Source organism: Aethalodelphis obliquidens, unplaced genomic scaffold (genome assembly GCF_003676395.1).
Source record: "Aethalodelphis obliquidens isolate GAN/ISIS:26980383/991018 unplaced genomic scaffold, ASM367639v1 scaffold34, whole genome shotgun sequence".
Taxonomy (NCBI): Eukaryota; Metazoa; Chordata; class Mammalia; order Artiodactyla; family Delphinidae; genus Aethalodelphis; species Aethalodelphis obliquidens.
Genome location: NW_020837978.1, coordinates 13,203,774 through 13,216,848, shown reverse-complemented (window position 1 = coordinate 13,216,848; position 13,075 = coordinate 13,203,774). Strand labels below are relative to the sequence as shown.

At 40.4% G+C, this 13,075-nt stretch overlaps 1 protein-coding gene and 1 pseudogene across 1 annotated transcript in view; both read right to left on the bottom strand.

Moving 5' to 3' along the window:
- The window catches only part of STMND1 (stathmin domain containing 1), a 36,003-nt gene that overhangs the window by 16,546 nt on the left and 6,382 nt on the right, over nucleotides 1-13,075 (bottom strand). Inside the window, 1 exon segment of the mRNA XM_027128180.1 lies at nucleotides 3,896-4,076. Within this exon segment, the coding sequence (XP_026983981.1) occupies nucleotides 3,896-4,076 (181 nt within the window).
- On the bottom strand, nucleotides 7,953-9,275 carry LOC113631774 (actin-like protein 6A pseudogene; annotated as a pseudogene).

The window sequence follows — 13,075 nt, the reverse complement described above, 5'->3', positions numbered from 1 at the left end:
TTTTTTTTTTTTTGCGGTACGTGGGCCTCTCACCGCTGTGGCCTCTCCTGTTGCGGAGCACAGGCTCCAGACGCGCAGGCTCAGCGGCCACGGCTCACGGGCCCACCCGCTCTGCGGCACGTGGGATCTTCCCGGACTGGGGCACGAACCCGTGTCCCCTGCATCGGCAGGCGGACTCTCAACCACTGCGCCACCAGGGAAGCCCAGTATCTCTATTTTATACATAAACTATATGAGAGAGGCTAATTAACTTGCTCAAGGTGACACAAGTAGTAAGTGAATTAACTAGGATTTGAATCCAAGTCTATTTGACATTAGCATCCACGCTCTTCACCACCTCACTGTACTCCTTTCCAAATAGGTTATGTATCAATAAATGGCTCCCTCTGGTCATGGTCCACTTCTTTCTCAGGATGTTCTTAAAAAGAATGTCATCGTTGACATCTGTCACTACCATAACAGAATTATTTTAACCATTTCTAACCATTCTTTTCTGAGTCTACCAAAGTACTTGGCTTGACATTTACAGTAGCTCACTTATACAGAAATCCCTGGACTACATCAGTCATTTCAGCTAATATTCATGATTTCTTGGGACACTGAAGACTATTGGGGGAATGTTTAAAAATAACATTGTGCTTCTTTCTGATTATAAAAGAAATACGTAGTTATCAGAGTAAACTTGGAATATATAAAAAAGAGTAAAGAGGAAAATTAAAATGTCCATACTCTTACCTTTCAGAGGTTGCCAGTTAACACATGAAATTTAATTTTTATAAATTTGACATCATACTGAACATCCAGTTTTATTTCTTATGTAGTTAGTATTTACAGTAGCATCAGTTCATGCCATTAGAAATTTCATAAGCCTAAGTGTAAAAAGTGAAATTATGCAAGAAAACATGGGTGGATTTGTCTTTAATCTTGGTGTAGGGAAAGGCTTTCTAGCTATGTCTCAAAATCCAGGTTCAATGAAAGAAAGATTGATAACTTTTACTACATTAAAAAAAACCCTTCAGGGGCTTCCCTGGTGGTGCAGTGGTTGGGAGTCCGCCTGCCGATGCAGGGGATGTGGGTTCGTGCCCTGGTTTGGGAGGATCCCACGTGCCGCGGAGCGGCTGGGCCCGTGAGCCGTGGCTACTGGGCCTGCGCGTCCGGAGCCTGTGCTCCGCAATGGGAGAGGCCACAGCAGTGAGAGGCCCGCGTACCGCCAAAACAAAACAAAACAAAAACAAAAACAAAAACACCTTCAGAATGGCAAAAAAAAAAAAAAAAAAAAAACCACAGTAAAAGTCAAAACTAGGTATAACATACCTCCTGATTTGATGTACTAATAAGCAGGATACAATATCATTTTTGGTATTCTCGCTAAAAATGCATATTCTGAACCTAATCACAAGGAAATCAGACAAACCCAAACGGAAGAATGTTCTACAAAGTAAGTGGCTTATATCTCCAAATATATCAAGGGTTTAGAAGACAAAAAAAGGCCAAGGAATTGTTCCGGATTAAAGGAAACTGAAGTCACACGACAACTACATTAAACGTGTGATTCTGCATTAGATCTTGAACCAGAAATTTATTTCCGAAGGACATTTGTGAGACAACTGACAAAATTTGAATAGATGAGTAAACAGCACTGCATCAGTGGTAATTGTCTGATTTGGATCCTTGTACTGCAATTTTGCAAAGAATGTTCTTGTTTTTAGGTAATGCACACTGATATATTTAAGAGTAAAGTATCATTATGTCTGTGACTTACTCTCAGAAAAAATATAGATGTATATGGGAGAAGCGGGGGAGAGGGAAGAGGGAGGGAGGGAAGAGAGGGGACATTGATAACACAAACGTGGTACAACATTAACTTTGGGGGAATCTGGGTGAAAGAATACAGGCATTCTTTGTTTTGGACAACTTTTCTTATCTGAAACTTCTCAAAATCAGAAGTTCTTTTTGTTTGTTTGTTTGTTTTGTTTTGTTTTTGTTTTTGGCCGTGCCATGCAGCTTGTGGGATCTCAGTTCCCCGACCAAGGACTGAACCCAGGCCCTCGGCCGTGAGAGTTCAGAGTCCTAACCACTGGACCACCAGGGACTTCCACAGAAGTGTTAGTTTGTTTTGTTTTTTTACTAAAAGGAAATACTTGGGAAATGTTAGTGTGAAACTTGAAATTTTAAAAAATTTTTATTGAAGTATAGCTGATTTACAATGTGTGAACCTTGAAATTTTTAACAAATATACTCTGTAGCTGTGAAGAGCAGGGATGCAGAGAGGAGACAGAGAGGAAACTGGGCAGAGAACAAGTCGAAAGCTCAGGGTACCGGTTCTTATTCATCCTGTGGGAAGAGCTTTCCTGAAAACAAATTTACACTACATTTTGAAAACACCTGCTTTGGTGGTTCAGTCCCTCCTCCGCTGGTCTCTCTTAGCACCATCCTGCTTACCTGGGGCCCTCCCTCCCCACACTGCTTTCAACGGTGTACAAATGGCAGGACTGCCTGTCCGAGGGCACCCCTGTCCTCCTAACAATCCCTAGTCTGTTAACACATGGATATTGAGTATTCGTGTTGCAGTCTAGGAGGGATTCTCATCAAGAGAGTCATCAGAGAGAAAAAATACATGTGCTGGCCCAACACAGAGGTAGAGAAAGAGGCCATCCCTGCCCTGCATCCCCCATCTCCTCCTTCATCCTCAGAGGTCATGCTACACCCTATCAGAAGCACAAGACGAGGGCAAATGTGAAATTTGCGATGGACCTAGAGAATATTATGCTTCGTGAAATAAGTCAGAGAAAGAAATATACTGTATAATACCACATCTATGTGGAATCTAAAAACTAACACAAACGAATGCATATGCAAAACAGAAACAGACTCACAGGTATAGAAAACCTACTAGTGGTTACCGAAGGGGAGAGTGAAGAGGGGAAGGGCAAGATAGGGGTAGGTGATGAAGAGATACAAACTACTATGTATAAAATAGATAAACAACAAGGACATTTTATAGCCCAGGGAATTACAGCCATTACCTTGTAATTACTTATAATGGAGTATAAGCTGTAAAAATACTGAATCCCTATGCTGTACTCCTAAAAACGAACATAATATTGTAAATCAACTATACTTCAATTTAAGAAATAAATAAAAAGCGTATTAAAAAAGGAAATTTGTCATAACCCGAGTTGCCACAAAAGTCCAGGAAAAAGAATCTCACTTACTATCCAATCTATTTTCCAACTCTAACTGGTCCCTAGGGAAGAAACTACAGCAATGAGGAAGGAAAGACTCCTCCTACCCCAAATAAGTCTTCCTTGAAGTCTGTTAAGTTCAATTTGTTTCAAAGGCTGATGAAACAGAAACAAGAGCTCTTAACAACAGAAGGGTAACTCAAGTAAAGTGAAAACATACCATAGGAAAAACCACAAATAGTTTCTAAAGAACACACCAGGTCAACATCACATCTTTTATGTTTTTGAAAGATATTTTTATTGTACATTTGCTTATAACTCTGAATGGGGAGAGACAAGAGAAAAAGTTTGATGCAGATTTTACTTAATTTTTCAAATGTAGAACTTTGCCTTGGAAAGAGGTTAACATAGTGCAAGTTTTGAGGAATTTAACTAAAGCCTGTCCAACTCGTATTCCCAAGGCCTTATCCCAACCACCAATAAAGGCTCTTAGTTTAAAAAAAGATAGTTTTAATTATGTCATCAACAAGAAGATTAACGGTTAGTATTACTTACCTAATGAAGGCCTAAGGCTATGTCTTGGAGATGCGACCTTGACATTTGAAGCACTGTCTGGTTCACAAAGCTGTGATAAGTCACCAAACACACGTTATAAAACATATTCAGAGAAACAGTATTTTATATAGATCAACATGAACAGGGGCTGTTACCTGAATTTATTCTTCTGTTTCTTTCACTAGGAAATGGGGAACTTTCTGGAATGGTTCCAGGTAAGCTTCCCCACTGGGCCTGCTTGTCCAGGCTTCCAGGGCTGCCCACATTATCCTTGGGGAGCATAGTTTCAATCTGGGGTCTGAAATTCTCCCCAGAATAAGCCACACCGACATCAGCCTGTGAAAAGGAAACGGCTCTGTAAGAGTCAAGATTTCTTAAAAGATGAAAATGCCACACAGTCTGCTTTGTGAATAGCTGAGTAGTACCCAGCACCCTGTCAATGTGACCTTATGTGGCAAAAGGGACTTTCTTTGCAGGTGTGATTCAATTAAGGACCTTGTGATAGCAGGAGTATCCCAGGTTATCTAGGTGGGCTCTGAATGTAATCACAAGTGTCCTTAGAAGAGGGAGGCAGAGGAAGATTTGATCACAGAGAAGGAGATGGTAATGCGATGTCAGAAGCACGGACACAGTTGGAGGTGCTGCAGTACCAGCAATGAAGATGCAGGAAGGGCCACCAGCCGAGGAACGCAGGAATGCAGCTCTAGAAGCTGGAAAAATCGAGGAAAAAGATTCTCTCCTCAGAGCCTTTGAAAGGAACCAGCCCTGCAAACATCTTGACTTTCGCCCAGTGGAACCAATTTTGGACTTCTGACCTCCAGAACTGTGAGGGAATAAAATTGTGTTGTTTGAAGCCACTAAACTTACGTTAATTTGTTATAGTGGCAGTAGGAATCTAACACAGTGACTAATAGGAATCTACCAGGTACAAGCTATCATGCTGAGTATTCTGGAGGGCACCAAGATGAACAAGTTTAATCATCAAATGTGAAAAGTAAAGACACTGCTATGTATAAAGCCTTTTTATTTATTTATTTTTTAACATCTTTATTGGAGTATAACCACTTTACAATGGTGTGTCAGTTTCTGCTGTATAACAAAGTGAATCAGCTATACATATATCCCCATATCTCCTCCCTCTTGCGTCTCCCTCCCACTCTCCTTATCCCACCCCTCTAGGTGGTCACAAAACACCGAGCTGATCTCCCTGTGCTATGCAGCTGCTTCCCACTAGTTATCTATTTTACATCTGGTAGTGTATATATGTCCATGCCACTCTCTCACTTGGTCCCAGCTTACCCTTCCCCCTCCCCACGTCCTCAAGTCCATTCTCTACATCTGTGTCTTTATTCCTGCCCTGCCCATAGATTCTTCAGAACCATTTTTTCCCCCTAGATTCCATATATATGTGTCAGCATACGGTACTTTTCTCTTTCTGACTTACTTCACTCTGTATGACAGACTCTAGGTCCATCCACCTCACTACAAATAACTCAATTTCGTAAAAGCCTTTTTAAAAATGAAACTACCATTATTGTTTTTGTTTCAATCAGACACTAATCTAGGCTTTGCTGTTATGGTATTTGGTAGATGTGGTTAACATCTAAAATTAGTTGACTTTAAGCAAAGGAAATGATCCTCAAATAATCTGGGTGGGCCTCATCCAATCAGTTGAAGGCCTTAAGAGTGGAACCGAGGTTTCTCTGAGGGAGAAGGAATTCTGTAGATGCAGCTTCAGCTCCAGCCTAGCTTTCTGGACCACCTATTCTATTGTATGGGTTTTGGACTTGCTTTGCCAGCCCTTATAATTGCATAAGCCAATTCCTTATAACACATCTATTTATCTATCTGTTCATCCATCCTACTGGTTCTGATTCTTTGGTAAAACCCTGACTGATATAGAAACACAGTAGAAAATAAGAAAGACCAGTCCCTAGACAGAAGCATTATTGACATCTTAGTATATAACTTCCCAAATATGTTTGATTATATAACTATAATCTTTAAAAATAAATTGGAATTGGCCAGTAAGCATATGAAAAGATGTTCAATATCATTGGTCATTAAGGAGATGTAAATCAAAACCATAAAGAGATATCACTTCACACACACTAAGATGACTATCATGAAAAAGACACATCATAAGAAGTGTTGTCAAGGATGTGGAAAAATTGGAACCCTTGCACATTGCCGTGGGAATGTAAAATGGTGCAGCCACTTTAGGAAATGATTTGAGAGTTCCTCAAAAATTTCCTCTTAACATAGAGTTACCAGATGACCCAGCAATTCCACCCCTAAGTATATACCCAAGCAAAATGAAAACGTCTGTTCATACAAAATCTTGCACACAAATCTTCATAGTTATTATTCAAATATCTAAAAAGTGGAAACAACCCAAATGTCCAGCAACTGATGACTAGATAAATTAAATGTGGCCTATCCATACCAAGGAATATTATTTGGCAATAAAAAGCAATGAAGCTTTTTATAGACTTACGTGTATCAGTAGATACATGCTACAATACAGGTGACACCTGACAACATTATACTAAGTGAAAGAAGCCAGTAACAAAGATCATTCCACTTACATGACATGTTCAGAAGAGGCAGATTAATAGAAACAGAAGGCGGATTTAGTGGTTTCTCAGGAAATGCCTGTTGGCTGCCAATGGATAGTGGTTCCTTTTAGGGGGACAAAAGTGTCCCAAAATTAGCTTGTGGTGATGGTTGTCAATTGTGCATTTTAATGGATGAATTGTATCAATATATGTGGTTTACATTTCAATAAAGCTGTTTAAAAAACAAAAGAAATCAGATTATATATTAAGTGATATATTGTATTTCTGTAACCTTTGTTTTCTAGTAACTGTTATATATCAGAGACATTTACCTATGTCAATACATATAGGTCTATCTCATTCTATTTAATGGTGAGAGTAGTTGTTTATTTGACAATTGCATTGCAGTCCATTATGTAACTGAACCACCTACTGAAGGACATCTAGGTTTCTAACCTCTCAATATAATAAACAGAACTGGTATAATATCTGTGCATATACATCAGTGTGAACTCACCCAATCCTTCCATGAGAATAAATTCCTAGATGTGGACCTGCTGAGTCAGAGGATATACATACTTTATATCAATATGTGTTTCCAGAGGGCCTTCTATAAATCCTGCACTGACTTACAATCCCACCTTCTCCTTTTAAGGATGTCTATTTCTTCATACCACAGTTTCACTGCTTGTAGATAGGCTGAAACATGGCATAAAAGGGGCTGATAGGTGATTTAGTAAACCACCAACTCCAAAATGCTGGTGCATGTCAAATTTTTCATAATTCCACAGTAAAAGAAGGAAAATATAAGGAGTCTTTCATGAAGCTAAATTAATTTGATTTAAAGAACTGTCATTTATTTTGAAAGGAAGTAAATTAATATGTTCAGAAAAACTTTTCTCTCCCACTCCTCATTCAATGGAAGTCAAGGCCTCTAGTAGATGTTATCAGCCAACTTCTTCTCCATCTAAGACACACTTACCAGAGGAATCCTCTATAGTATCCCTAGAAGAGGCAAGAACATAAGCATCTTCTACAGACTACTGTCTTCTAGCTATTTTTTTTTTGGCTAGTAATTTTTATTTAATTTTAAAAGCTTAAGGTAAAAAATACAGGCAGTAAGTTTTACTAGTCAATAAAAAGCAATTCTACCAACCCAGTGGTAATATACTAAACGGAGTTGGAAAGCATTTTACTGAAAGCAAAATATTTCGAGAAAATAGACATTTATACAAAATTATAAAATGCTTGTAATAAGAATAAGTGCATTTCAAGGAAAGCACAAACTTATTTTAATCTATAGAGCCAGTTAAAGCCTTAAAAAATTTTAAGTGGAGGGCTTCCCTGGTGGTGGAGTGGTTGAGAGTCCGCCTGCCGATGCAGGGGACATGGGTTCGTGCCCTGGTCCGGGAAGATCCCACATGCCTCGGAGAGGCTGGGCCCATGAGCCATGGCCGCTAAGCCTGCGCGTCCGGAGCCTGTGCTCCACAATGGGAGAGGCCACAACAGTAAGAGGCCCATGTACAGGGAAAAAAAAAAAAAATTTAAGTGGAAACTGACATATGCAAAAATGTATAAACATTCTACAAAAGATGGTTGTTCTTTTCCTGAGTATACTAAAGCTATGAAACATAAGGTGACATAGAAGGTAGAGGTTTGGGAACTCTTCTCAAGGGCATTTCCTGTCTACACGCTGCTTCCCTCCTTCTTCATATTCTTGTCTGGAAATCCACATCTGCTAAATGTGCCCAAAGAAGCTAGAATGGAGCCACCGATCCATGAACTAAACCTCTGTTCCACTGTTGTATTATTTGCAATCAGTTTCAACCGCATACTTGGGGGTGTTTTCTGAGAGAGTTCTCTATTCAACCTGTCAGTAAAGCTCTGTATTAGCGTGTTTCCTCCTGCCACTATAACGCTGGCACAGAGACCTGGTCTGATATCAATATCGCACATTCCAACACTTGCAGCGACAACATGACTGACGCCCAGCATTGTATTTCCTGATAACCCCTTTACACTGGAAGAGTCAAATAATCCTTCAGGAATCTTTAACCGTTCTGCTCCAAAATCACAGTGTAGTCATTGGGGAATTCATAATGAACAGTTGGCATCTGTGCGGCTACTTTTTCATTGTAAGTTGAATCTGATACTTGAAGTACTGAGCCTTGAAAATCCTGGATAACACAGTTACACATGTAATTGTGCCAAGACCTTGTAACCTGTGGCCACTTCTCTCTTCTGTTCCAGTTTGCTGGAGATCCTTCACAAACAGCTTCTTTTGATGCAATCATATATGGAGCAATCAGTTCTATATTCATTTCTTGGAAGAGTTCTCTGCACTGCATAGTAATACAGTCTCCAGCATCAGGGGATTTTACAATGCTTTGCTGAAGGACATGGCCATCGTGACCTGGAACTGCAGTGGTATGAGTGGCTCCACTGTCTAAGATAAGCCCAGTAGAATGACCATTAGCAAATGCTGTCAAAATAGCAGTTTTGCAAAGGAAGAATGCAGGGAGGTTGTGGTGCTCAAACATTAACTCCGTCAGTTTCTCTCTCTTTGCTCTGGTACTCCACGGTGCTTCTGACATGAGAACAGGATGCAGGCTCGCTTCTGATTTGACTCATTTTGGAGGTATGAGCCAAAATAGCCTGGAAACTACCCCAATCTTCAACCATCCCAGTTTTCAGTGGTGGAATATGGCCTCTGTATTCTCCCTCGGAACACGCAGGGCATTTGCATCTATGTAATAGGTGGGACCGCCTTGTTTGCCTTTCTCACCATCTATTTCCATCAATGTACTTCCATCACCTCTTTCTACACCATACCAAGAGCCATAGGGAAATCCATCTTGGGAGAGTCCTCACCAGCATAACCAGCTTTCACAGTATAGGATCCAATGTCAAACACAAGGGTTCCGGGCTTCCCTGATGGCGCAGTGGTTGAGAGTCCGCCTGCCGATGCAGGGGACGTGGGTTCGTGCCCCGGTCCGGGAAGATCCCACGTGCCGCGGAGCAGCTGGGCCCGTGAGCCATGGCCACTGAGCCTGTGCGTCCGGAGCCTGTGCTCCGCAATGGGAGAGGCCACAACAGTGAGAGGCCCGCGTACCGCAAAAAAAAACCCAAAAAACAAACAAGGGCTCCAACCTCATCTCTGCCGTACACCCTGCTGCTCATGGCTGCTATCGATGCGACTCCTACGCTAAAGGCCACAAGGCGAAGTGACTGCAACGGCCACGACTGCGGGTCCCGAAAAGCGCTGGCCCCCGACTCCCTTAACTTCCACCACCACCCCCCTCAGGCAACAAAGCTGCGTCCACACCCTTCTAGCCATTTTTAAAATGTCTACTGATTTTACTATTTTGGCCCAAGGGGTGATCTTCTTCTCCTCTGAAACTTCAAAGGGCCTCAAGACTCCACCCTCCAACTCCCACTCTTTTCAGCACAGCCCTGTCACACGGATACACGTGTGTGTCTTGTTGGGGGTCACGAATGGTACCAACGAGAAAATGCCTGGATCGGGTCTTGATGAATGAGCTTCCAGTGGGGAAGAGGAAAAGGTCATTCTAGACACAGGAAAAAGTACACACAAAGATAGGGTGTGAAACAACATGGTGTGCCGAGGAACTTGAATTACTCCAGTTTAGCAGAAATAGACTGAGGGAGAAAGTGGTAGGTGCTGAGGTGGGAAAGTCTTTTGCGACAGGTAAAGACGTGTCATTTTATTTTGAAGGCAACAGGAATCTTTTGTAGGATTTTTACACATGGATGTGTAAAAGCATCAGGTATGATTTTTAGAAAAATCACTTTGGGGTTAGTGCAAATGGCAGGAGTAGAAGGAAGGATGGGACAGCACAGAGCGACCAGTTACGATGCCTACAGTTGTTCAGGTGAGATTGGATTACGCATGAACTAGGACCGTGGTAGTGAAAATGGGGGAAAGAGGTGGGCCCCGAAATATCAGAAAGGTGGATAACGGACCTCTCAGAGCTTCAGTTTAAAGGAGAGAGGTCCCTTCTGGCTCTAAATTATGACTCTAGGAACTAAACAGAAAACATTCCCTTTAGGAAAACAATAAAAGGCCAGGACACTGGCATGAAACCCTTGGGACTTTCACAATAAAAATCATACCAATTTAAAAATCTAAGCACATGTGACCACCTTCTGGAAGCATTCCAAAGCTCCCTCAGAGGCTAAGGAGAAATCACCATAGCTAGGTGGTGGGTCCCTGTCACCCTCGGGTTCTCAGAATTCAATTAGCGATTCTCACGTGTTCCTAGGGAGACTCGCATTGCTTATCACCCTGTTTACAGAACGTGATCACTCCAGCTAAACCAACATCAGTTCATTGTGTTGATGGTTAATTAGTTCTGTGGCTCAGAACTACACGGGAAAGTATGAAAAACCAACCAACTGAACAAACAAGTAAGCAAATAAAAACTCAACAGATCTGTACTATGACTCAGCGCAAGGAGACAGTGGGAGAGGATCTACATGCTTTTCTCTTTCTCTCTCCATCTCTTTCTTCACAGACTCAGTTACTGCCCATGTAGCCCCTGCATGGTAAGCTGACCCAGGAAAAGAGTCTTTACATATTACATGCTATGTTATTATATAATAACAATCATATCAGACAGGGCCTCCTTCTCCTTTGTTATACGAAATATATATAATATGAAATACACACACACACACACACACACACACACATTTTATATAACAAAGGAAAAGGAGGCCATGTCTGATATTTACCTTTTCGGGGCTCACAGTTCACACTGAAGGTAAAGATTATACTGTCCCTCTTTCCAAATGAACTATTAAAAACCAATATCTACAGTGATAGTAAGACAATTATTTTGACGAGTTCACTTCGTTTCACAGATCCATCGTTTTTTGAACCTAGAACAGCACTGAGTTACACACAGGGACTAATTTTGCCATTTAAGATTTCCCAGTGGAGATCCTGAAACAGGGAACTGATTTAACAACAACAATAAACAAAATGCCCATATTGGAACTGAGAGCAAACTTGAATGTTTTCAGTCTAACACGTGGCTTTTCACAAAGATCATCTGTCAAATACAAGTCAGAATAGATTTAAAGGCCACAACCCTGAACAACCTCCCAATTGTTCCCACAAAGCAATTCATCCAGGCCTGAGCAAGGAACTTTTCCATTTATGCTTATTTAGGTATGGTCTGCCTTCAAGCTCTGTCAGTGACCAAAACTTAAATTGTAGCCAATGAAACACAAGCTTCCAGCATAAAAGAACATGCACCAGCCTTCAGTTTCCAGAGCAGAAATTTAAGGTTTTTCTCTTTTGCAAACTAAGAAGTCTTTCAAACATCTTACCTATGTGCAACACATTCTGGAAATTTTAACACCCAATTTCATAATCTAGACTTGAGAATAGACATAGTCCAAAGATGAGAGATATTTACAAATTAATTAGATCTATGCCACACAGGGATACGGCATAGACAGTTTTCCTGGTCTACCTATGCGTGCATTTATATTTTCACACCAGTAAGAAGTCTGTCTGCAATGGTACTGGGGGAAGCGGGTGGGGAGGTGGGTCGAAGGTTTTATTTTTTCCTTGAGATGAAGTTGTAGCAGAAGTACAGATTCAATGTTCCCACATTTTGTATCAATTTCATTTTATGCTTCCTTGTCTTAATAAAAATTGATAAATTTTAGACAGAATTGAAAAACTGTGAATTCCAAGGTAACAGCTATGCATGGGAATTAACACCATTCCGAAAAAGGTATTACTTTTAACTGTAGAAAGGTGTTTTGTTTGTTGGTTGGTTGGTTGGTCTGGCAGTATTATATGTTGTGTTCTAAAGCTCTGGGGAAACAAATTTGCCAAACAGCTTGGAGGGAGGGAGTCATTTGTCAAGGCTCCCTGGAGCTGAAACCTTCTTAAATCAAATTATTGGCAGATGCATTTTATAAATATATTTGTCTGTAGACATACAGGAAGAATTTTCTCATCAAATTTTGATTTTTTTCTAGTGTACTTCAAATAAATGTAATAATAAATAGCAACCCTCCAAAAACCAAACAGAAATATATATATATTCATATTTTAACATCTTTATTGGAGTATAATTGCTTTACAATGTATATATAAATATATATTTTTAATTGCACTTTAAAAGTTAGCTCCTTTTACTGACGACAAACAAGAATTTTCTTGTCAAAGTTTAGAGGAAAACTGTGAAGGATACTTAGAGATCATCTATTCCAATCTAGTCTCTCCCCTTTTATATTAAGCAAGAAACTTTGAGTTAATCACATAGAAGAAGAGCATTTCTCTAAATAAAAAAGTTTCCCATGCTTTCCTTCTTATGCATTATTTTATTACCATGTCCTCTTTCCACTTTAAGGGAGAGTGAACAGAAACTCTGCAGGCAGATCTCAAGAAGTTTGATTCAGAATATTTTGAAGTCGTGCCGCTAAGAAACATAAATATTTCATGCAAGCAAACATGTTCATCTCATTTAAAAGACATTGCCGAACTAGTAAACTCTCAGCCTTACGCATTTATGAAGGTAGCAAAAAGTAGTGTTCTGACAGCCTGAGAGTGTTTAATTAATAATCATACTTTTCCCAGATCAGATTTCCAAAGTCAAATGCTTGGGGTAGGGAAAGAGAGGTACAGACGTGAGTCAACTCTGAGTCTATTTTCAGGTTATTTTAATATTAAATTTCCTCCTTGCTGAGTGTCATTAGTCTAGTTATGCTACTAGGAAACAGGAAGATGCTAAGGAA